At 44.9% G+C, this 24430-nt stretch overlaps 1 protein-coding gene across 11 annotated transcripts in view; it reads right to left on the reverse strand.

Annotated features, from left to right (window-relative positions):
• Window positions 1–24430, reverse strand: part of LOC102911405 (uncharacterized) — a 29632-nt gene that overhangs the window by 4106 nt on the left and 1096 nt on the right. Inside the window, exons 1-5 of one of the 11 annotated variants that reach the window (XM_076577835.1) lie at window positions 4949–5126; window positions 4136–4228; window positions 3917–4005; window positions 2654–2780; window positions 1707–1802 (exon numbers count right to left, since the gene is read on the reverse strand). In XM_076577835.1, coding sequence (XP_076433950.1) covers window positions 1707–1802; window positions 2654–2780; window positions 3917–3925 — 232 coding nt within the window. In that variant the 5' untranslated portion in view covers window positions 3926–4005; window positions 4136–4228; window positions 4949–5126. Of the gene's footprint in view, window positions 1–1706; window positions 1806–2653; window positions 2799–3916; window positions 4006–4135; window positions 4248–4931; window positions 5155–10928; window positions 14959–17710; window positions 17798–18224; window positions 18352–22058; window positions 22129–24430 lie in introns of those variants that run through there. The other 10 variants (XM_076577834.1, XM_042268329.2, XM_076577829.1 and 7 more) reach the window with 10 other exon arrangements.

Genomic DNA, 24430 nt, shown 5'->3' on the forward strand with positions numbered 1-24430 from the left:
GGTTGTGAACCATGGTGTAAGTGCCAGAAACAAAACCCAGATCCTGTGTATTAACTGTCAATGCTCTCAACAGCTGAGCCATCTTTCTAACCCCCATTTTTTATATGACTTCATTACAAATATAAATTCCATGAAATGAAAACAGTAGTTACATATATAAAAACTGAAATACAAAGTGGGTGTGGTGGTGCACACCTGTAGTCCCAGACTGGAGACGATCTGAAACAGGGGGGAGAGGAATTCACAGTCAGCCTCGTTGGATTATAAGGCTTCATCTTAGAAAAGAAAACTTAGACTGTTGAGGTGGCTCGGCAGTTAAGGGCACTTGGCTGCTCAAGAGGACCAGAGTTCAAGTCCCAACACTTGAACTCTGTGGGTGGTTCATGACCACCTGTAACTTCAGTCTCCAGGGGATCTGATGCCCTCTTCAGGCCTCAGTGGACACCAGGCAAGCACGTGGTGCAGGCACAAACACACCAGCAAAGCAACTATACAAGTGAAATACAATTAATTTGGAAGGTTCTTAAGGAGAGGGGGTTAAACCACAAGATTATCTACAAAGAAATTATATATAAGGCACAGGAAAAATCATGCTCACTAGACAAGAAAGCCTTCCTGTGTGGAAAAGGCAGGGAAATGAGAGAAGAAACCAATGGCAATTTGGCGTGGAGGAAATGCCATTGGTGACTCATTCTGAAAAGATCTAAGTTTTCTTTCCAAGTTTCATGTCTCTTCCTCATCAGCATCTAAGGGTGCATCCTCCATCCTTCCCCATCAGTATCTAAGGGTGCATCCTCCATCTTTCTTCATCAGCATCTAAGGGTGCATCCTCCATCCTTCCTCATCAGCATCTAAGGGTGCATTCTCCATCCTTCCCCATCAGCATCTAAGGGTGCATTCTCCATCCTTCCCCATCAGCATCTAAGGGTGCATCCTCCATCCTTCCCCATCAGCATCTAAGGGTGCATCCTCCATCCTTCCCCATCAGCATCTAAGGGTGCATCCTCCAGCCTTCCCCATCAGCATCTAAGGGTGCATTCTCCATCCTTCCCCATCAGCATCCAAGGATGCATCCTCCATCCTTCCCCATCAGCATCCAAGGATGCATCCTCCATCCTTCCCCATCAGCATCTAAGGGTGCATCCTCCATCCTTCCCCATCAGCATCTAAGGGTGCATCCTCCATCCTTCCCCATCAGCATCTAAGGGTGCATCCTCTAGCCTTCCCCATCAGCATCTCAGGGATGTATCTGTTATGGAATATGCCTTTACACTGTGTGAAGAAATGTCACTGTGATTGGTTTAATAAAAAAGGGAGATGGCCTACAGCTAGGCAGGATTTTCAAGGCAGAAAGAATGCTGGGAAGAAGAAGGGCAGAGATGCCAGGAGTTGCCAGCCAAAAACAGAGGAAGCAGGCTGGGCAATACAGAGTAAAGGCAACCAAGCCACATAAAAGAATATAGATTAAAGATATGGGTTAATGTAAGTTATAAGAACTAGTTAGGAGCAAGCCTAAGCTATTGGCTAAGCTTTCACATTATTAATGAGTCTCTGTGTCATTTTTTGTGAGTTGGTGGCCCAAAAAGAAAAGTCTGTCTACATGCACCCTCTAATCTTCTCCATCATCAGCACCTCAGAGCCGCATCCTCCAACCAGCAGGTGTGCGTCAGTCACACATTGCCTTTGCCTGACGAGTGCTCACTCACCTTGGCTCCACCTTCTCCTCTCATCCCTCACAATCATCCAGGGCTCTTTCCCTTGTTCCAGCAGGGTGATCACATCTGGCTTAGAGATGGAGCATCCTGCTTGGAAGAACAGAACAGAATCCATGTAAAGAATGAATCTATTTGCCAGGTGGGGTGATACATGGCTGTGACCCTAGTACTTAGGAGCAGGAAGGAGGATCAGGGGTGTAGTGTACACATGGAATGCAAGGTAAAGTACAGGAGACTTTCTGTGTGGGGTAGGGGAGCACACAGAGTTTTGTTATTATTATTATTATTATTATTATTATTATTATTATTATTAGGTTTTTGAGACAGGGTTTCTCTGTGTAGCCCTAGCTGTTCTGGAACTCGCTTTGTAGACCAGGCTGGCCCCAAACTCAGAGATCTACCTGCCTCTGCCTCCCGAATGCTGGGATTAAAGGCATGTGCCACCACCACCCAGCTGTTTTAGTTTTTTTAACTTTTATTTTTATGTGTTTGGGTGTTTTGCCTGCATGTATGTCCATGTCCCGTGTGCATGTAGTGCTCTCAGAGGCCATAAGAGAGTGTTGGATGACCTAGAACTGGAGTTGCAAATGGTTGTGAGATACCCTGTGGATGCTGGGAACCAAACCTATGTGTTCTGCAAAAGCAGCCAGTGTTCTTAACTTATGAGCCATCTGTCCAGGATAAAAAGAGATCCTTTAGTTAATTCTTCCAAACAAAGATGGCTATCAGGGTAGAAAAACATTAGAACTTGAATTCTTTTAATATCAAGGGTAGAGGCATGGTTTTATTTTCATCTAAACTCATACAACTCCATCCTTTTAAAACTTATTTTTTAATTTTAATTATGTATTTGAACTATGTGGGATCATAAAAGCATTTCACAGAGGTGCCCATTCTGTTACCTTGCACTGTGGGAAAATGGTCTTCGGTGAACTTACCCAGTGACACCAGATGGCTGTAGTTCTCCAACATCACATCTTTGTACAGATCCCTCTCATAGGAATTCAGGCATTCCCACTCTTCCTGAGAAAAGTTCACAGTCACATCTCTGAACATCACTTCACTCTGAAATGACAAGCCCATGTACTATGTGTAAGATAAAATGGGATAAAATGTACTGGAGGGTGTCTAAGTTACTGTTCTGTAGCTGTGAAGAAACACCATGACCAAGCCAACTCTTATAAAAGAAAGTATTTAAATGGGGGCTTCCTTGTAGTTTTAGAAGGTTAGTCTATGATCATCATGGAAGCAGACAGGCATGGCTCTAGAGCAGTAGCTGAGAGCTTTACATCCTGACACACAAGCAGCAGGCAGAGAGAGACAGACAGACAGACAGAAAAATACACACACACACACACACACACACACACACACACACACACGAGAGAGAGAGAGAGAGAGAGAGAGAGAGAGAGAGAGAGAAAGAGAGAGATATTCACTCAGACACACTCATATACAATAGAATTTAAAAATTTCAAAAATAAAATAGGTAACTGTGCCTTTCATATCGTCTTTCGCTATGTCAGTAATGGAAAGAGTTAAATTACAGGGAGTCACTGCTCACAATGTAACTGTGGGAGCAGTGATGCTGTAAGGAGGGGGTTTCTGATTTTCAGGGGTTCATATCAAATAAGCTCCGATTGGTCAGTGCACCCTGGGATGGAGATGGAGAGAAGGGTACCGAGTAGACTCCTCCCCAGTGTAACAGGAGACTGGGGGGCAGCTGTAGGGTCAGATTCTGTTAGGACGTTTCAAAATAACCAATGAGAGTTTGTACAACCGGACAGGATGAAAAGGACGGGGCAGCTGAGAGCGTCCACTGGGTAAAGGCGGTCAAGCCAGTGCCTTGAATTCCATCTTCAGGACACGCGTGGTGGAAGGAGAACTGGATCCTGCAAGTTACCCTTTTACCTCCACAGACACCTGTGGCACGCGCCCCCTCCCCCCAACAAAATGAATAAACATAAATAAATAAGTGCACGAGCTTTATCCCTGGGACCCACATGGGAAGCTGAGGATTTGGGGTCCACTCTCAGGACACACAAAGTAGGAGAGAACCAACTCCAAAAGTTGTCCTCTGAAGGTCATGTGTGTGCCATAGCATGCTTATGCCCGTATGTGCAAGCACACACACGCAGCATAAATAGATAGTGTAATCTTTTTTTAAAGACAGAATTTCAGATACAGAGAAACCAACTTACATGAGCCATGATTCTAGAATTGCAAGAACTGGCTTGTTCCTCCCTCCTCGAGGATCATGCCCTGGAGAAGCAGTTCACAGGGACTGGAGCTGGAGGGAGAGTTGCAAGATGAGATCAAAACCGCCCCAGAGCTTCCAAATTTTAAAAACCAGAGGATCTCTTCTGACATGCACCCCGGTTTTCCAACACACGAAGAGTGAGAGGTGGGAGGCAGCTTACACAGAAATACGTCCTCCTCCAAACTAGAGGAAAATCAGCTGCAAAGCATGGCAGTTGAGACTTCAGTATGCACCCGGGTCATCATGCACTGCACTAAAAGAGGAAACCTCTGATCAGGTCTCCGCTCACTGAAAATGTAGGGGAATTCTCAGACCCAGAGCAATGAGTAATTCATTCTTTTGCAGGGTCTCATTGTACCCCAGGCTGGCAACCCAATGTCAGGCAGCGGAAGATGACCTTGACCGGCTTATCCTCCTGCCTCTACCTCCCAAATCCTGAGATCACAGGCGTGTGCTATCACGTCTTCTGGCTTCACCCCCACGCTTTTCTGAACTTGGTCAGGGCCCCCTTCCCTTCCACGCTTCAGGGGACCCGGCTGACCCCACCCGCACGTACCACAGCAAGCGACAGGGAGACTGGAGACAGCCCACAGTCACCCGTGTCGGAGTTTGCTGCTTCGGACACAGCCTGTGCAGTGGAGCCCCAGGTTACCACCCCTGGGGCTGCCGGGCCTCTAGTTCCGAGGTGTCCCACGGCTCTCAGCTCCCCGAGGCCTGCCCCGCATCTGAGGTCCCCGCGTCCTGCACAGGGTGTCCCCAGGGTGCCAATCGCCCCCCTCACCCCCACCCCCGACTTCCCTCTAGGTCCTCATCTACAGCCAGACCGGGGTTTAGGTGCAGCGCGGCAACATGATAGGCTGCACCCACGGATGGCCACCCGAGTCCAGGGGACCGCTGAGCGGGCCCGGCCCTCGAGTCCCGGAGTAGACCACAGGCCGCGCGGGAGCCCGGCTCACCCAGCTGACGGACCCACCGGAGGGCGGGTCGCGAGTGCGCAGACACCGCAGCGACCGGTGACCTGGGCCTCAGCGCTGCAGCGGTGGCACAGACGTGCTACTGAGGGTGATAGTGAGGGTTCTGGGGTTCTTTCTGGTCTCAAACCAGAAAGTCCCGGGCGCCGCCTGCCTCTTTCATGCAGTTCTGGGCTCCCCGCCCTGCCGAGGCTGCGAGCCCCGCCCCCAGCTCCTGGACGGGGCGCGCGGGGGGGGGGGGGGGGGCGCTGTGAGGCAGTGCGCAGGCGCACAAGGGACCCGCGGAGTGAGAGAGGCATAGTGGCATCCTGCACCCGCAGTGACAGAGGGAGTTCCACGCCTGGATCCAGGGATGGGCCAAAATGGCCTAGAGTCCGGACTCTGGCGTTGAACAAACTGACACCTGATGCTTCGAGGTCCAGCGTGGAGCGCTTGATGAATAATGGACATTGGTGGTTTTTTTTTTTTTTTTTTTTTTTTTTTTTTTTTTTTTTTTTTTTTTTTAACTACAGCCCAGGCTGGCCTGAAACTCGTGATTTCTTTCATTCGGCCTCAGTTCCTCTGGTATTACAAGTAAAAGAAAGCACACTGGGTTACTGGCTAGTTTGTCTGATCGGTTTCTAACACTGTTTTGTTGTTGTTGTTTGTCTTTTTTGTTTTTTGGGGTTTGTTTTGTTTTTTTGTAGACAGGGTTTCTCTGTGTTGTTTTGGTGCCTGTCCTGGATCTCACTCTGTAGACCAGGCTGGCCTCGAACTCACAGAGATCCGCCTGGCTCTGCCTCCCAGAGTGCTGGGACTAAAGGTGTGCGTCACCACTGCCCGGCTTGTTTGTTTTTTAAACATTGTGGCATTAAATATTTCAGAGGGCTGGGAGGTGACTCAGTGTTTAAGAGCCCACTGCTCTTCCAGAGGACCCAAGTTCAGGTCCCAGCACCCAAATGGTGGCTCACAACTGTCTCTAACTCCAAACCCAGGAGAGCCAATGCCCTCCTCTGGTTTCTGTAGGGACTAGGCAATTCTCGTTGGACACATGCATACATAATAATGCAAGCAAAATACTCACACACACACACAAAACGTAAAAAACAAAACACATTTCAGCTTCATGATGTACTTTCAATATGTTCACCAAAAGTATGGAAAGCAGACAATTTATATTCATTCACTTTGTGTAGGGTGTGTGTGTGTGTGTGTGTGTGTGTGTGTGTGTGTGTGTGTGTGTGTCCATGTATGTGCCCTGGCACATATGTGCAGGTCAAACAACTTGAGAAAGTTTAAGGCAGGATTGTGAGTTGAGGTTAGCCTGGGCTGGTGAATTCCAGCCTGGGCTACATACAAAGCACGACCCAGTATGAAGGGGTCAAACAAACACAACACAGCTGTTGACAGATCACTAGCAGTGGGCCAGGTCAATGGCAGGACGCTTGCATAGCCTGCAAAAGGCTAGATGGTCCAATCCCCAACGTGAAAGAAGAAAAAAGAAATCTATGCTAGTGATGATGCAGGTTTATAATTTAAATAACTCCAGAAGCAGAGGCTGAGGCCAGAGAATTACAAGTTCAAGGTCTGTATTGGCAACTTTGTGCAACTGTCTCAAAAAATAAACAAAAACCCCACAAACCTAAAAGTGGTACAGACAATATGTAGCCAGTATTCACATTCAACTGCTGACAAGATCTGTGTATTTGCTGTTGATCTTCGCCCAGGCTGGCCTCTACCTCCACTGATCCTGCTTCAGTGTCCTAGGTAGTTAAAGGCATGTACCACTGCACCTACCGTTTTCTCTTGGGTCTAGGGAAGGTTGACACACAGGGCTTTGTGCATACCCAGCAGATCATTGCCACTGAGGTCTTCTCATCTGCTTGGTGATGACAGCTCAGTAAGCTTTAGATGACCCCCTGCCACCCCCCACCCGGCACACACGTTCTAGCTTCCCACCTTAGCTTGTGACCCTCTGGATCCACTTGATCCAGAGTGCTGGGAGTACAGGTGTGCACCACCATGTGGTTCACAAAGCGACGGGGAATCAACCCATGGTTTTGTGCATGCTAAGCAAGCAAGCGAGTTCCACCTCTGACTTTCATCTCTAGTCACTGGTGAGCTTTTCCTCTGTCTCTGGCGTTTTTGAGACAGGGTTTCACTGTGTACCCTGGCTGTCCTGGAACTCACTCTGTAATGCAGCTGCCTCTGCCTCCAAGTCCTGGGACTAAAGGCGTACACTACAACCACCAGCTGCTCTTCTTTTCTTAGGACTAGGGAAATACTGGCCGGACTCAGTTTGACTCAGTACTTTGTATGTATTATTCATAGCATGTGATGAGAATGTATAGCTGATAAAATACGCTGTTTCACAAGCTGCTTGTGAATGACAGATGTATATACAATCTGATCTTTCTTCTTATGCATAAAATAGTGGAATGGAATCTGTCTTGTGAATGTAAAAGTTTACTAAGATGCAGGGCTCTAGGAGATGGCCTTCTGTTGCTGTGATATGTCTGACAAGAAGCAACTTAGGAGAGAAAAGGATTTATTCAGCTTACAAATCCAGGTTACAGTCCATCATTATTATGGGGGATTCAAAGCAGGAACTTCAAGCATCACATCCACACAAAAACTGTGAGAATAATTGCATAGATTTTTTACTTGCTTGCTAGCTTTCTTCATTTTTAGATAGTTCAGCACCCAGCCTATGGCATGGTGCCACCCACAGTGGGCTGGGTCGTTCTACACCAATTAACCAACATGACAATCCACCAGACATATCTATTGGCCAACCTGATCTTAATAATTCCTCAGTAAGACTCTCCTCCAAGATGATTCTAAGTGTCAAGTTGACAGTTAAAACTAACCATACTTAAGACATGTAAGCACAAAACCAACTTTTAAGGCTTCTCCTCCATCCAGAGATCATGGAGATTTCTGAGGGCATGATCCCAAGGTTATTCAGTTCTGGAGTAAGAAATTCTTCATTGAAAAATTTTGTATTTCTGAAGGACATAACTTAAGGATGGTTGTAATAGCCCATTTCTGAAACCTCAGCATTCAGGAGTGAAACAGGAAGATCATTTAGTCCAAGGACAGCCTGGTTGTCTTTGTCTATTACTTTCTACCTTTCTTTTTGAGGCAGGATCTCTCCTTATATATGGAGCTTGCTGATTCAGCTAGACTCGCTGGCTAAGATCTGCCTATCTCCACTCCTCTTCTTCCTCCCTCCCCTACAATGGAGTCACAGAAGCATACTGCTTCTTGGTATTGTATGTGAGTGCTGGGGATCAAAACCCAGGTCTGCATACTTGTATGCCAAGCACTTTACTAACAATTGCCCCAAGTGCCCCAAAAAGAGGAGAATTTAAACCATAATAATGGTCAAATATTTATTATGTTCAATAACACATTTTAAGCCACTTCCCATTGGGCATGGTGGTACATGTTTGTAATTAACCTGAGGCACAAGTTCAAGGTCATCCTCTGCTACATAGAGAGCTTACCAAGTACCAAAACATCTTATTAAGCAATTTTATGTTTAGAGACAGGTTCTTACTATGTAGTCCTGGCTATCCTGGAACTCACTGTGTAGACCAGGCTGGCCTTGAACTCCGAAGATCCACTTGCCTCTGATTATAATGCAAGAAGAGATAGGAAGATCATCAGGCCATAAAAGTCAAGAAACAGATCCAAGATGGGTGAGGTGGTCTACACTGGTCATCGCAACACTCTAGAGGTAAGGAAGGAGGGCGGCCGAGGTTCCGGGTCAGACAGGACTACAATGCAAGGCCCGATTTCAAAAGGAAAGAGGGAACTGAAGAAATGGCTCAGTGCATGAGAGCATGACCTGCTCTTGCAAAGGACCCCAGTTCGGTTTCTGGTTCCTAACACCCCTGTGCACCACCGTAACTCCACCACAGGCAATCCGACGCCTCCGACCCACAGAAGTCTCCAAAGTACCAGCACTCACACGTACAGGTCACATACACAGAATTAAACTTTTTTTTTTAAAGACAGAGTCTCACTATGTAGTCCTGGCTGTCCTGGAACTCTATGTAGGCCAAGCTGTCCTCAGACTCACAGAGATCCTCCTGCCTCTGCATTCTGAGTTCTGGGATTAAAGGTGTGTGCACCATGCCCAGCTAAAATTAATTTTTAAAAAGATGAGAAGGGAGCAGAGGAGAGGAAAGGGGGAAATAAATCAGCTAGACAAGAGGTCCAACCGGATGTGGGCATGCACCTGTAATTCCAGCATATGGGAAGCTGATGGGAGGGCCAGGGGGTGAAGGCCAGCCTGAGAAGACTTATCTCAAAATAAAAACAAAATTTAAGGCAAGGGAATAAGTCCAAAAATATAGGAACACAGCTTATGAATTTGTTCTTAAAACTGATAGGACCGAGTGTTGAGACAGCTAAGTCACCATCCACGAAGAGGAACACTATGCCCTGCCTAACTCGGCACAACCAAGGCTGCACGGCCCAGTATTTACACTTTAATCATAAACCACAAGAGGAGAGCATGGGATTTGTGAAAATATACTGGAATGGAAAAAATGATTTACATGCATTAACACCCAAGCAGATACCTTCCAATCATGAATTGGTTGAGTTTACAAATCCAAATCTGACATTTAAGAAAGGCAAAACAAAACAAAACAAAAAAAACCCTAATATAGCCATAAAGTAGAGAAAAGGGTTGTAAGTCTTACACAGCCAGTAGGAAAACAATCATTCAACAGAAAATAGTATTAAGACATTCCACAGAAAATGTAGTATTTGGAAATAGGAAAATATGGCATTAACTGCAAATTACATATAGCAGAAGGTGCAAATTAAAACTGTCATAACACACTTCACTTAACAGCCTGGCAAAACAAAGCTTTAACAAACAAAAAAGTGTCAGCAAAGGTATAGGAAGGGATGCTATACAACATCCAAGAAGGAACCAAACGCTATTGGCCATTGTAAACGTACATGGACTCCAAAGTAGCAAATCCAACTCAGGGATGGGTTTAATTTATATCTGCATATAGAAGCTAATATGTACAAGATAGTCATCTCATTCTATATTTCAAAGGAGAGAAGGGACTGATTCAGTTAACTGAAGGCCAAAAAATAACACTACATAGATAAGGACTATGAATGAGGAAGCTAGTCTTTATTTTCTAATATATTCCACTTTCTATACTTAGAAGTACTAAAGGACTTATTAGTCAATAATGTATAAGATTTAGTTTCAATGTTGAGGGGAAGGAGTCTCACTATGTAGCCAAGGCTGCCCATGGCCTTACACTCCTGAGTGCTAAATGCAGGCCTTAGTAACTATGCCTCTCAATCCCCCATACCTCTGCTTCCCCCTACCCCCAGACAGAGAGGGTCTCATTATGTAGACCAGGCTGACCTGGAACTCAAGAGATCATCGGGCCTCTGCATCCTGAAGGCTAGGATTAAAAATGTGCGATACCACACTTGGCCTCAAGAATTCCTTAACAGCTAGAGAGCACCCCAGAATATGTCAATTGTTTAACAAGTTATGACCATGTTTGCCTCCTGCTGAATTGCTGTTTCTAACCTATTACTACTTCTTTCATTTTTTAAAATTCTCTAGCATCTTGAGACAATGAATTCCTCACTGACCTCAGTTTTCTGGTAACACTTCCTACTACACACTACAACCGTCACATTCCATAAATTATCCAAGGGGAAATATTTCCCCCTCAACTCCATTAAGTGTTAATTAGTGGTTATTCTGAAGTTATTTAAAAGTATATTTCCAAATATATGGAAGGACATCCCTAGGCCTATGCAAGAAGGCATTGTGTATAATTTGAACTGACTGATACTTATTCAGACTGAAGTTGAAGACACAGAAAATAATTTCTTAAATAAAAGAGTATCTTGTAAATTCGGAGTCCACATATGTCTGTTAGATCTTTCAATGATATTTGTCCAAATGTTGCTGATTTTGCTCGAGACAGGCATGTTAAAAATCCAAGCTTTCTCTTTGTAGTTTGATTAACCTTTGCTTTTTATTTATGGAGGTCATGTTATTAGTTACATACAAATAAAAATATTCAGATCCTTTTAATGAAATCAGTCTTTGAACATTGTCATTTTTTTCTTACTTTTTTGGTAAATCATTTCTGTTGTTTCTTCTTGAACTTTTCCTTGTATGATTTCTTTGGTTAATATCTCAATAGCATGGGCTTCTCTCACCATCCTTTAATCTCAATCTTTTTGTAGCATTATCTTTCTTTCTCATTTATTTACTTTCTATTTATTTTTGAGATGGAGTTGCTCTCTGTACCCCCAAGCTAATCTGAAACAGCAATCTTCTCTTCACCTCCCGAGGGATCCAATTCCAGATATGTCCCACACCAACCCAGTCCTTCAACTACAGTAATCAGCCTATTCAAACCGGTTTGGAATTACTGATACACTTACTTTATGTCTACCACTCTACCTCACAACTTCCCACGGGCTACTTCTATGCTCACTGTCTTTGTTTGCTGTCTTATTTTAATTACTGGTTGTTTCTATAGCTACCTTCTCTAATGATTCTAGCATACGACAGGGTCTCATGTGGCCCAGTTTGGTCTTGAACAGTCCTAGTTTTCCAACATCCACCTTCCCAGTGCTGGGATTACACAGTCATACAAAAACAGGTAACTTTTTTCTCATTAAAAAGGTTACTTAACCTTATAAAAAGGATGGGCTGGCGAAGACATTATGTTGACAATCTGTTTCAAATTTCCTTGCTATCTGGTAGGCCAGCACCTGGGAAGTTACAGCAGGACTACGAGACTGAGGCTAGCCTAGGCCACATGAGGCCCTATCCCCCAAAAAACTTTACTTCCCTCTTGAACACTACCACATGCTTCATTTAAGGTAACACAACACATTTTTCTATTCCTTAAGAGTATACTGGCTTTATTCTAGAGGTTTGTGAATCAATCAGAAAAATTTATATATATTCACACAAAATTTACTCTAAACATTTCAAATTTAACTCATATAACACTGAACAAATTATTTTATAGCAATAAGATTTTCTAGCTGTACGCATTGGCAGGTCTGTAATCCCAGCTATCTGAGAGGCTAATATATGGGGACCATGAGTTCAAGGCCTGCCTAGGCAATTTAGCAAGACCATGTCTCAGGGAAAAAGTGGCAGAACACGTGCTTGGCAGGCTTACAGCTCTGAACTCAAGCCAGTGTGGCAGCACAGACTTCTAATCCAGCACTCAATGGATGGAGCAGGACTGCCACCAGGTTAAGAGAGACCCTGTCTCAAAACAAAACCCACCCAAACCAACTGAATATATTTCTGCTTGAAAATGTTCTACCTCCTTCCCGTTAGCACTGATTGCTGTATCTTCAAATGTCCTTCAAATGTCTCCTTAGGACCTGGAAAATCTAGTCTATGTTTCAGATGCTTTGGGAAAAGCTTTCAAAGTTGTTATCCATTTTATTGCTTCTTAAAAACTTATTTAAATTCATTGATCAATTATTGTATATAATATGTATTTCTGCTGTCAACTCTAGGATTTGTTCTTTTTTCCAATTGAATATTTGATAGCATTTAGGCAAATGAATCTCATCAGGTTTTAGTATATAGAGCTGCTTATCTTTCACACTGAAGCAAACTGCTGCATTTTTCATGTAAGCCGAGTCATATAGTGATAGTTAGAGATTACAAATTGTTCTAATTCACATCCTGTGTAAATATGACTATCCTGAGTAAGAAAACATACACTGTTTCTGCTGTGGAGGACACTCTGATCTCACCTTTACTGAGTTCATGCCGTCTCGCCAGAGTCAACTGTCTGGTTCAACTGAAGCTGAAGTGATTATCTGCTCATGTTCCAATCATTTTCATTCCAGAACTCGTTATGAAAGCTTTGATATGGATCAAGCTGACAGGAGATGTCTTTAATAAAATGCAGATGAGCATTCCAAAAATAATAACGAAGACTATCATAAATATGATTCCTAATATTTCCTAATCATTCCTCCTTGCTAGTGACTATGCCAAAGGTCCCTTTTACTAAGTTCACTCAATCCTCACAATAACCTCACTTACTACTGGCTAAAAAGGCAGCAGTCTGAAGCAGAGCTGAAGTTAACTGATAATAAAATACAGGTAAATACTGGCAAATGATGCATGGGATAGCTTCTACACTGAGAATGTCCACACTGTTCTCTATGTGGCAATTTCTATAGTTACAACTAAATGTAACCCTTTTACTGGTAATTAGTATTTCTATTCATAATTTAATTTTTATTTTTCCTATGTAAATTAATATTGAATAAACTAGATTATAAAGAAAAAAAAGGGACAACCATCAGATGGTCTTCTCTTACAAACTCTTATTCTGTAATAGCTGAAAAAAGCGAGGGCTTCCTGTTCTAATCATCACAGTATAAATTACACAACTTTAAGTACGATGTGAGGGGTTCCACACACCTCACTTCCAGGCTTTTCTCAGCAGGGTCTGGGTAGCTGAGGGACACAAAAGGTGTTTCCCATATTTCTGATCTTATCAACACTTTTCTTCCATATGTATGTGAAGATGTTGAATAAGGGCTGTTCAATAAACAAAGGACAGTATTCAAATACACAAGATTTCTCCCACTGTGTGTATTCTCTGGTGCTTCTTGACCTGTAAGAGCCGAGTAAAGGCCTGTCCGCACTCCTTACACTCATAGGGCTTCTCACCGGTGTGGATCCTCTGGTGCTGGGTAAGATGGGACCTCTGCCTAAAGGCTTTGCTGCACTGCTGGCACTGAAAGGGCTTCTCACCAGTGTGGATCCTCTGGTGTAGAATTAGAGTTTTACAATCAATGAAAGCCTTCCCACATTCCTTACATTCATAAGGCCTCTCCCCAGTGTGAATTCTCTGATGTCTGTTAAAGTATGAAGGACAAGCGAAGGCCTTGCCACACTCCTTACATTCGTACGGTTTCTCACCAGTGTGAACTCGCTGGTGCTGGATGAGATGTGCTTTCTGCCTAAAGGCCTTCATACATTCCTGGCACTCATAGGGCTTCTCATTAGTGTGAGTTCTATAGTGTTTCATGAATGCTGAGTGACAGAGAAAGGCCTTCTCACAATAGTTACACTCGTAAGGTTTTTCACCAGTGTGAATTTTCTGGTGATCATTCAAGTTGGAAGCCCAAGTAAAAGTCTTTCCACATAAGTTACACTCGTAGGGTTTCTCACCACTGTGGATTCTTTGATGTCTGGTGAGATTTGCACTCTTGTTAAAGGCCTTCTGACATTTGTGACACTCGTAAGGCTTCTCATTGGTGTGCGTTCTCTGATGTTGAAAAAACGTCGAGAAGTAGAGGAAGGCCTTCCCACAATGTTTGCATTCATAGGGCTTCTCGTCCGTGTGGACTCTCTGGTGCTGGACGAGCAGGGAGCAGTTAGTGAAGGCTTTCCCACATTCTTTGCACTCACAGGGCTTTTCACCAGTGTGAAAGCGATTATGCTGAACGAGGTAAGCATGCTTTTCAAAGATCTTGCCACAGATCTCACACTGATAGGGCTTCTTATTGATCTGATATGGGGCAAGTTGGAAGTCATACGCAAATCCTCTGCTACACTCCTTCAATTCATCACATTTCTCGCCAGCAAAATCCTGCTGATGCTTCATCTGATCTGTGTAATAGATAAAGGTGTTCTCGTACACTTCATTGTCATTGGTAGGAATTTTTACCTGCTGAGTAATAGTTTCACCTGCTTCCTGTTCATTGTGTTTTGTTTCAGAGTGAGTCATTTCACTTAGAGCAATGGGTGTAGGCTGAATGAATTCAGTTGACATCTTTTCCAACGGGGCTGTCACTCTCTGTAAATATTCCTCTGTAGATTCCGGTTGTGTCTCAAGTTTCCAATCATTTCCAAAACAGGATTCCTCAAGGCAAGAATTACCAACTCTTTCTATTATTTTCCATTTAAATGATTCCTTTCTAAAGATGCCACTCTCTAGAGATAAATTCTTAGTTTCATTTACAGACAGCAAATCTGAAAGGAAATAAGTACATAGTTAGTACTAGAAGACACGAAACATCTATGTTAGAAATGGGTGGCTGATGGCACATTACTTTAATCCTAGCACTGGGGAGGCAGAGGCAGGAGGATCTCTGTGAGTTTAAGGCCAGCCTGGTCTACAAAGAACATTCTAGGACAGCCAGGACTGTTACACAGAGAAAAACTCTGTCTCGAAAAACAAAAAAAACAAAAAAAAAAAAAAGATTTTTAAAGTAAGATATATATATAAAAACATTGTTTTGCCTACATGTGTATCTGTGCACCACATGTGATCACCCTGCCTACAGAGGCCAGAAGGCAGCTTCAGGTCCCCAGGATTTGGGAGTTACAGAGTTGTGAGCTGCCATAGGGGTGGTGGGAATTGAACCGGATCCTCTGAAAGAGAAGCCAGTATTCTTAGTTGCTCAGCCATCTCTCCAGGCCCAAAATGAGATCTTAAAATATGTGCTGCAAAGCAAGAGAACTGGACTTCAGATCCTCAGAGCTCACACAGCCACCAAGAAGGCATGGAGGTTTGCTTTTTATTCCAGTCTCAAACGGCAGAGAGACAGGGAAGCTGTCTCCCAGGGCAAGTTGGCTAGGAAGACTAGGGTTTGATTGAGAGAGGCTGCCTCAAAAAGGAAGACTAAAAGAAAAGCAGAGTCATCAACAAAGAGCGACAACATTAACCTCTGGCCTGCGCGTGCGCACGCACACACACACACACACACACACACACACACACACACACACACACTACATATACACGAAGAGGAAAAAAAAGAAGCAAATGGGGCAGATAAGATGAATAAGTGAATAAAGGTGCTTGCTGTGAAAACCTGACAATCTGAGTTCAGTCCCAGATCCCACAGCTGAAGAGCAGAACACACTCTTAAAGCTGTCCTCTGAGCCTAAAGTGTACACAACACTGTTAAGTCTCAAGCCCTGGAACAAATGACAGAGGGGAGCATTTAACCTATCAAAGTGGACCTGGCAACTGCTAGGGAGAGGGGAAGAAGTTCCAGGAAGGGCTGAGAGGAGCCCTGAGGGAGCAGGGGGTGAGTGTCTGGTAACAGGAATTTCAATCAAATTCCAAATGGAGCATCCCAGGTAGACAGACTTGTCAGAGAGAGATGTCCCAAACCACAGACAGGCGTCCCTTCCACGAGACGGGGGCCCGGTAGGGCGAGAGGAGCTTCCTGACACACCGGTGCAGTAAAGCAGACAGAGCAGGCAGCTCTGTGGTGACACTCACCCAGTAGAAGGGGGAGACGAGTGGTTAGCGCAGGGAGAGGGGGAAACAGCTGGAGAGGGGCAAGTGTCTGAGTAATAGGACTGCCCACGTGGTGGGGCCCCGAAAGGCGTAGCAGGGAGAGAAGACACTTACCGAGTAGACAAGGAGACAAGGAGAGACAAATGGTCAGGTAAGGTGGAGGGGAAAGCGGCCCAAGAGGCGGACTCTGGACTCAAGTTTGGTAGGTGGCAGAAGCCAGCAGAAACAAATGATCAGTACATACCCCAGGAGAGTCAGATCCTGGAGAACCAGAACCAGCTGGGTTCAGAGAGGCTGAGTGCCCTGAAAGGGAGCTCATTTAGGCAACTCTTGGGTTTCGGCACCAGATGAATGAAAAAAAGAAATAAAAAGGAAAGGAAAGGCAAGGACGTGACTACTCCTAGGTGTGGTGGAAGAGAAGTGTATTACAGGTATGTGGGAGAGCACAGCCAGAGGCAGAGACATCTGGGAGAGTCCAGAGTGGACGTGACCAGACTGAGCTGGACCATGTGGGGAGAGGGGGAGAGGAAGAGAGAGGAGAGAGGAGACCCAGGTGCAGCAGCCAGGAGGGCAGAGTACCAAAGGGGGAGGGGAACCAACATGTCTGGACTATATGGGCAGGAGAGTTCAGGGTAGAGGGCAGGGCATGCCAGCCATACCCTGTAACAGGTAGACACTGAGGGATGCTGGGAGAACCTGGAGGCCAGGTCCACTTTGATATGTTAAATAGGCGCCTTAGCCTTTTGTCCCAAGGTTTGAGACTTAACACCCTCAAATAAAACAAAATAATAAGAATTTTAAAAATTAAATGGCATAGGTAACCTTGGAATGGTTACATTAATACCAGGTAAAATAGACTTTGTGATAATCTACACTGTCAAAGATAATTTTATCACAATGATAAACGGTCATATTCATCTGTTTGGCAATCACAATTGTGTAATTTTGTAATAACAAAGCCTCAAAACTCCTAAGGGAAGACAGAACCAAGAAAGAAATGATAATCGTACAACACAACTGCAGATGTTACAACCACGTCCAATACCTCACAGAGCCAGACCCTCCAAACAGTCAATGGAGACAACGAAACTATAAATAGTACTGTGCACCAGAGCACCGCTGCCTAAGGTCTATAAAGCTGAGTGGGGCCGGTGGGATGATGGCACACGCAGCAGGCTAAGGGGATGCCGCCAAGCCTGAAGACCCGGGGTGACCACATGGTGCAAGGAGAGAACTCACTCCCACTGACTGTGCACACACACAGATGCTCTAAATAAAAGTCCACAGAGAAGAGAAAGGAAAGAAAAAGAAAGAGCAAGCTGCTGATACTCTTCCTTCTCACACTATTTCTTCCAAAACACTGCTCTCACAGCAGAACTTTCTGTACACTGGACCAGAGGACGGTCACCTCCACTCTATGACTAGTCTGGGCTTCCCCCAAAGCACTCCAGCTGCGCTAACATCCTTACACACCTGGATACCATCCTGCTTGCTCCACCATCCACGGCTCTTTGCCTTGCTCCAGCAGTGAAATTACTGACGGCTTAGAAATGGCAAGTCCTACCCAAAGAAAGAGAATGTTAAAAACAAATACAGAAACAAGCAGTTGAGAAGCAAAAACATTTGCTATAGAATCAGTTAAACCTAAAACAAACTTCAGATCTTCAGGATGATAGTGATTTAAAATAAATACATAAGCTGCTGTATTTAGGAAGCACTTGACTAAATAATTGTTGCTTGCAGAAATCACTGATGAAAATTAAAATCAGCAGGGAAGTGTGTTCACGGTGTATCAAAGGACTGTTTGTAAATGTGCACAGTGTAAAAAGGAAGCTGTTTACCAACTGTGAGCGGCGGCTTGGGGAAGGAGAAAAGGTTCCACAGTTAAGCCTGCGTGTGGTAGACTTCACTCTCCCACAGATGGTCTTCCCTACCCCTTTCCCTCAGGGAAAGCACCTTCTGAATTTTAAGAAACAGACGGCCTTACCCAGTGACACAAAGTTCCCATAGGTCTCCAACATCACATCTCTGTACAAAGATCTCTGGCGAGGGTCCAGGCACTCCCACTCCTCTCTACAGAACTCCACAGCCACATCCCTGAACACCACCAACTCCTGCAAGGACAACACGCAGGTGAGAGCAAAGAAAATCATTTCAGGCAAATGTCAAGACTCCTTTTTCATGGTTTTCCAGGGCAAGGCATGTCCCCTCCCAAGACTAGTATGCCTGAGTGAGGCCTTGGGCTGTGCCAGCTTGACCTCTAGGAGGCTGGAAAGTCAACAAAGATGAACTGTAGCCACATCGGGTGTTTCCAGCAAAACCCTCAGATGAAAATGTATTTGCCAAGTGTCACTTGTTGGCCACACTTGCTACATGTTGTCTCATATGGTGGCTGGGAGAATTAAGCATATCTCTGGACTTCTACCAGGATGACACAAATGTAGAGTCTAGAATTTGCCTTTGGCAAATTTCTCTTTCCTATTCTGCATTCTTTTGGAGTAAATTCACAAGAATAAGGATAACTGCTTCTTAGTCCTGCAAATTGAACCAAAGAATCACTCCAGTCTACCCAGACAAGCAGCTCACTCCCATAATCCCAGCACGGGGAAGGATGGCTAGAAATTCAGGACTAGCCTGAGGTCTTAGTTAGGGTTAATATTACTGTGAGGAAACATCACAACCAAAAGCAACCTGAGGAGGAAGGTATGCATTCCCCTTGTGCTTCCCGGCAACTGTACATCACTGAGAGAAGTCAGGAAAGGAACTTAAACAGGACGGGAACCCAGAGGCAGAAGCAGATGCAAAGGTCATGGAGGGGTGCTGCTCACTGGCTTGCTCCCCATGGCTTGCTCAGATGACTCCAGCTTGTGACAAACTAACATAAACACTAACCAGGACATCTAGGCTACACAAGCTGCAGAGCAGCCTGGGCTACAGAATGACACCCAATCCCAAGTAGGAAAACACAAGAAACCCAAAGCCCCAGATGAGGTATCTTAATTGAGGTTAAAGGAGAATGCACGGGAAATCCGGCTGTACACTGGGGCCCGCAGAGGCTCAGAGGCAGAGAAGGTAACTGTTTCAGTAGAACCAGCTGCCCAGAAGGATGAAGCCATTTGTTACTGAGGCCACCTGTTTTGGGAACATGACACACTCAAGTGGAAGCCTGAAAACTATTCTGTGGGTGTCTTGGTTATGATTAAAATAGTAATAGGGACACATCAGATAGCAATGGGCATCCTCCCGGGACAAGAGACACCGACGACATTTAGAAGTAAAACAGCACTGCACCCACAGGAGAACCGAACGCAGGGTGAATGGCTGGCTCCCTTCTTCCTTCTGTGTCTGTCCCTCTACTCAGGGTCGCTAGCATAGCTCCGCAAGCAGGCATGCCGATCACACTCTGCAAGCAGGCATGCCGATCACAGCTCCGCAAGCAGGCATGCCGATCACAGCTCCGCAAGCAGGCACGCCGATCACACTCTGCAAGCAGGCACGCCGATCACAGCTCCGCAAGCAGGCATGCCGATCACAGCTCCGCAAGCAGGCACGCCGATCACACTCTGCAAGCAGGCACGCCGATCACAGCTCCGCAAGCAGGCACGCCGATCACAGCTCCGCAAGCAGGCATGCCGATCACAGCTCCGCAAGCAGGCACGCCGATCACAGCTCCGCAAGCAGGCACGCCATCACAGCTCTGCAAGCAGGCATGCTGCAAGCAGGCACGCTGATCACAGCTCCGCAAGCAGGCATGCCGATCACAGCTCTGCAAGCAGGCACGCCGATCACAGCTCCGCAAGCAGGCACGCTAATCATAGCTCCGCAAGCAGGCACGCCATCACAGCTCTGCAAGCAGGCACGCCAATCACAGCTCTGCAAGCAGGCATGCCGATCACAGCTCCGCAAGCAGGCACGCTGATCACAGCTCTGCAAGCAGGCATGCTGCAAGCAGGCACGCTGATCACAGCTCCGCAAGCAGGCATGCCGATCACAGCTCTGCAAGCAGGCACGCCCATCACTCAAGACGAAACCGGTGACACCTTCCTTGCCTATCTCCTTAACTTCTAAAACTGAAGCACACAAGTGGGTATAGGCATCGTACTGTCAACGTTTTTGTGTATCTCTGTCTCCAGAACACCTAAAAGGAATCTAAAGGTCTCAGGTTCTGGTCCTAAAACTGCATTCACCTTGGACTTCAGGAATAGAATAGCCTCAAGGGTTGCCCCCTGCCCTCAAATGTGGCCAACTGTCCCTAAGGGTAGGGCCCGATCAGGAGCAAAAGTAAACAGCTGCTGAGAATAAATCTGTCCCCTGCAACCATGAGGTCCTGCCCACCAGCTTGCAGAAACTGAGAGAAGGGACAAGGACTGATCAGACCACACCCTGATCAGGACTGCTTAATTATGCACACCTCTCCCTACTCCCATTCTTCCTAGTTAACCCTAAAAGCTCAGTGCCTCAGAGATAGCCTGAGGGTATCTCTAAAGGTACCCTTTATCTCTGCACTGCCCACAAAATCACCTTCTCTCAGCTTTTCAGTGTTATTCATCCTCTATCTATTTTAATTTTTAAAATTCTGTATGTGTGTATGCTGAAGTCAAAAGACCACTTACTCAGATGATTTAGAAAGGGGAGGCAAGCTGGGTTGTGGTGGCGCACACCTTTAACCCCAGCACTCAGGAGGCAGAGGCAGGTGGAGCTCTGTGAGTTCGAGGCCAGCCTGGTCTACAGAGAGAGTTTCAGGGCAGCCAGGACTACACAGAGAAACCCTGTCTAGAGAAACTAAAAAAAATTTAAATAACACATAAATTTTAAAAGAAGCATTTTTTGTTTTCTAGGTGGAAAGTTATTAAGCAGAAAAGAAAAGACAATGGGTTTCTGATGGAAATAATGAATAAAAAATAAAGAATAAATTATATGTCTGTTCTAGGGGGAGTATCAAAGGATGTGCAACCAATAAATGAGGTGGGAGCAGAAAGTTCATGAGTTCAAGTTCATCCTTGGCTCTAAACCAAGTTCAAAGCCAGCCTGAGCTACATGAGACCCTGACTAAAAAAAACAAACAATAATAATCATAGCCAGGTTTTAATCCGAGCCTCTGGGGAGGCAGAAGCAGGCAGATCTCTGCGGATTAAAGGCCAGAGTGGTCTACATAGCAAGTTGCAGACTACATAATAAGACTCTGTCCCATTAAATAAGTAAACACAGTAAAAATATACAGACCTGCGGATTTAAAAGCAAAAGCACTTTTCTTTATTTGCAAATATCTACCAACATTTTTCTTATGTGTTTTTCTTTTTTTTTTTTTGAGACAGGATCTCACACAGTGAGCTTGGAACCTACTAGGTGGCCTAGGATGGGCTTGAACTTGCAGCAATCCCGAATAATTTTGTATTTCCCCTATTTCTGACTCATAGGCGACTGAGTACACGACACAATAATAATCTCATCTGGTATATCCTATGTGTCAGCACTTGTTAACGACCTTACACCCATCAATTCACTCAGAACAAATCTGAAGTAAGTGCTAGTATTTCTGCCACTTTCAGAGAAGGAAACTGAGGAAAAGAAAAAAGAAGTACGTGCATGAACACAGACGTAGCGAGATTCCTTACATGGCCCAGAAATGCATGAGTGAAAAAACAAAACAAAACAAAACAAAAAAACCAAAACATACAGCCTCTTGTAGTTCACACATACTGAAGAAACAGAATCCTACTGGCAAACCTCAGCCTCACATGGTTACCATGACAACACGGTGACAATTCCATTTCAGGAATCAGCAACCAGAAGACAGATGACGGAAGAACTTTTACCTCACCTTGAACACAGTGTTGACATCCACAATAGCCATGCTTCTCTGTTCTGGGCACTTTGGGAAAACTGCAGAACTGGAGAAGGAAGATGGAGTTAGAAGAAACTAGGTTAAACATCCAAGACCAAAACCACAATTGAGACTGTTATGCTCCTGAGGGACACTCATAGGGAGGATGACAGATCCTCATTCCTTCCATTTGTAAGGCCTGTTACCCACCCAGGAAGTCCTTCCTACCTCATTAACAGGGTAAGGAATGTGTCTTTCTCATAGCCCCTTATCACAAGGGTAGACTCTACCAGCTACGGGAGTAATGTCCCAGGAGGTTCCTAGAGACAAACCTGCCATTTATCTGTAGCATGCATAGAAAAATCTTCTTATGAACATGAAGAGATACTCTTTTTTCTTTTTTTAATGATATGGTCTCACTAAGTAGACCAGGCTGGTCTCCAACTCAGAGATCTGCTTTCCTCTGCCTCTCAAGTACTAGAATGAAATGTGTGCACTACCAGGACCCTTTAATTTTCTTCTTTCCTTTTCTTTTCTTTCTTTTCTTTCTTTCTTTCTTTCTCTCTCTCTCTCTCTCTCTCTCTCTTTCTTTCTTTCTTTCTTTCTTAAGACAGGGTCTCACTGTGTAGCCCTGGCTGGCCTCAATTCGATATGCAGACCAGGCTGGCCTTAAACTCAAAGATCTGCCTGCCTTTCACTCCTGAGTACTGGGATTAAAGGTGTCCACCACCACATTCAGCCTGTAATTTTTTTTTTAAAGATTTATTCATTTATTAGGTATACAGCATGTATGACTGCAGGCCAGAAGAGGGCACCAGATCTCATTACAGATGGTTGTGAGCCACCATGTGGTTGCTGGGAAATGAACTCAGGACCTCTGGAAGAGCAGCCAGTGCTCTTAACCTCTGAGCCATCTCTCCAGCCCCAGCCTTTAATTTTTTAAAAACACTATGTCCATAACGCCCAAGGCCCCTTCCAGTACCCAGTAAAATGCCTGCTGTTTTTTCTCGGGTGACTTGAGTTTCCCCCAAACAGATGCTGTTTATTCCCTTGTCTTCAACCCTTCCCCACCCCAATAAAACGTGCCGTAGAGTCCATGCTCAGAATTGATTTTTAAAAGATTAATTTATTTTATGTTTATTGGTGTTTTGCTTGTACATATGTCTGTCTACTACATGTATGCCTGGTACCTTGAGAGGTTAGAAGAGGGAACAGGACACCCTGGAACTGAGTTATGGATAGCTATGAACTGCCATATAGGTGCTGGGCATTGAACCCAGATCTTCTGGAAGAGCAGCCACTTAACCACTGAACCATCACTCTAGCCCATAAGATTTATTTATTTATGTATTTTATGTACATGAGTGCTCTGTCTTCATGTACATCAGAAGAGAGCATCAGACCCACTAATCCATTATAGGGTTGTGAGCCACCATGCAGTTGCTGGGAATTGAACCTAGGTCCTTTGGAAGAACAACCAGTGCTCTTAACAGCTGAGCCATCTCTCAAGCCCCAGTTTCTATTTTCTACATTCACTAGGCTACTTCAGAAGACTTGGATAGTTGAGACCTAGGAGGGGTTCTCAGCACAGTTTTTTCCCCAGAGTTCCCAAAGGAACCAGAAGGGAATCCCTGTTCCTGGTGACTCTTCCTGACATGGGATCCTCCCTCCATATCTAAGACTGACCAAGAACTTTGTGTGAAGAACAGTAGCAGAAATCTTGCCTAATGCTGAAAGGCCCAGGCTCAGTCCAGCAATACAAAAAAAATATATTAAAACTGTGGCCTCAGGCTAGTCACTATTCAATATTACCATCAGTGATGGGTTCAATAATCTCTAAAATGTTCCCTACCACACATCCATCCCTACATCTCATCCCATTATTAATTACCCTCCAGCCCTACCTCACCCCACAAATCCCTGTCTCATCCCACACTCTCTTTTACTAGGACAGCAGAAAGAGCTCTCCGTGGCATGAAGAGAACCTTTTCTGTGATTTCCTCCACCTCTCACGCAAATAAAAAAGAGGAACTTGATCTGGCTGGAAACCTTAAACAAAAAGCAAGGTTCATTTCAGGAACTTCAAATAATTTCTGCAGGAACTGGTGAGGTACAGTAGTAAAGTCCATTTATTTCCATTTAAGCTGCTCTAACAAAAATATCAGAGGCTAGGCAGCTTACAGACAGCAAATCTGTTTCTCAGTTATGGAGGCAGAGAAGTCCCCATCTCAGCACTGACAGATTTGGTGTCTCTTGTAAACCTATTTCCTGGTCCACATTTGGAGACTCTGTTCTGTGCTCTCATCTAGAGGAAAGAGGCAGCTCCAGGGAACCAGGGCACTAATCCCATGCAATTACCTTTAAAAAAA

The sequence above is a fragment of the Peromyscus maniculatus genome, chromosome 1 (genome assembly GCF_049852395.1).
Source record: "Peromyscus maniculatus bairdii isolate BWxNUB_F1_BW_parent chromosome 1, HU_Pman_BW_mat_3.1, whole genome shotgun sequence".
Classification (NCBI taxonomy): Eukaryota; Metazoa; Chordata; class Mammalia; order Rodentia; family Cricetidae; genus Peromyscus; species Peromyscus maniculatus.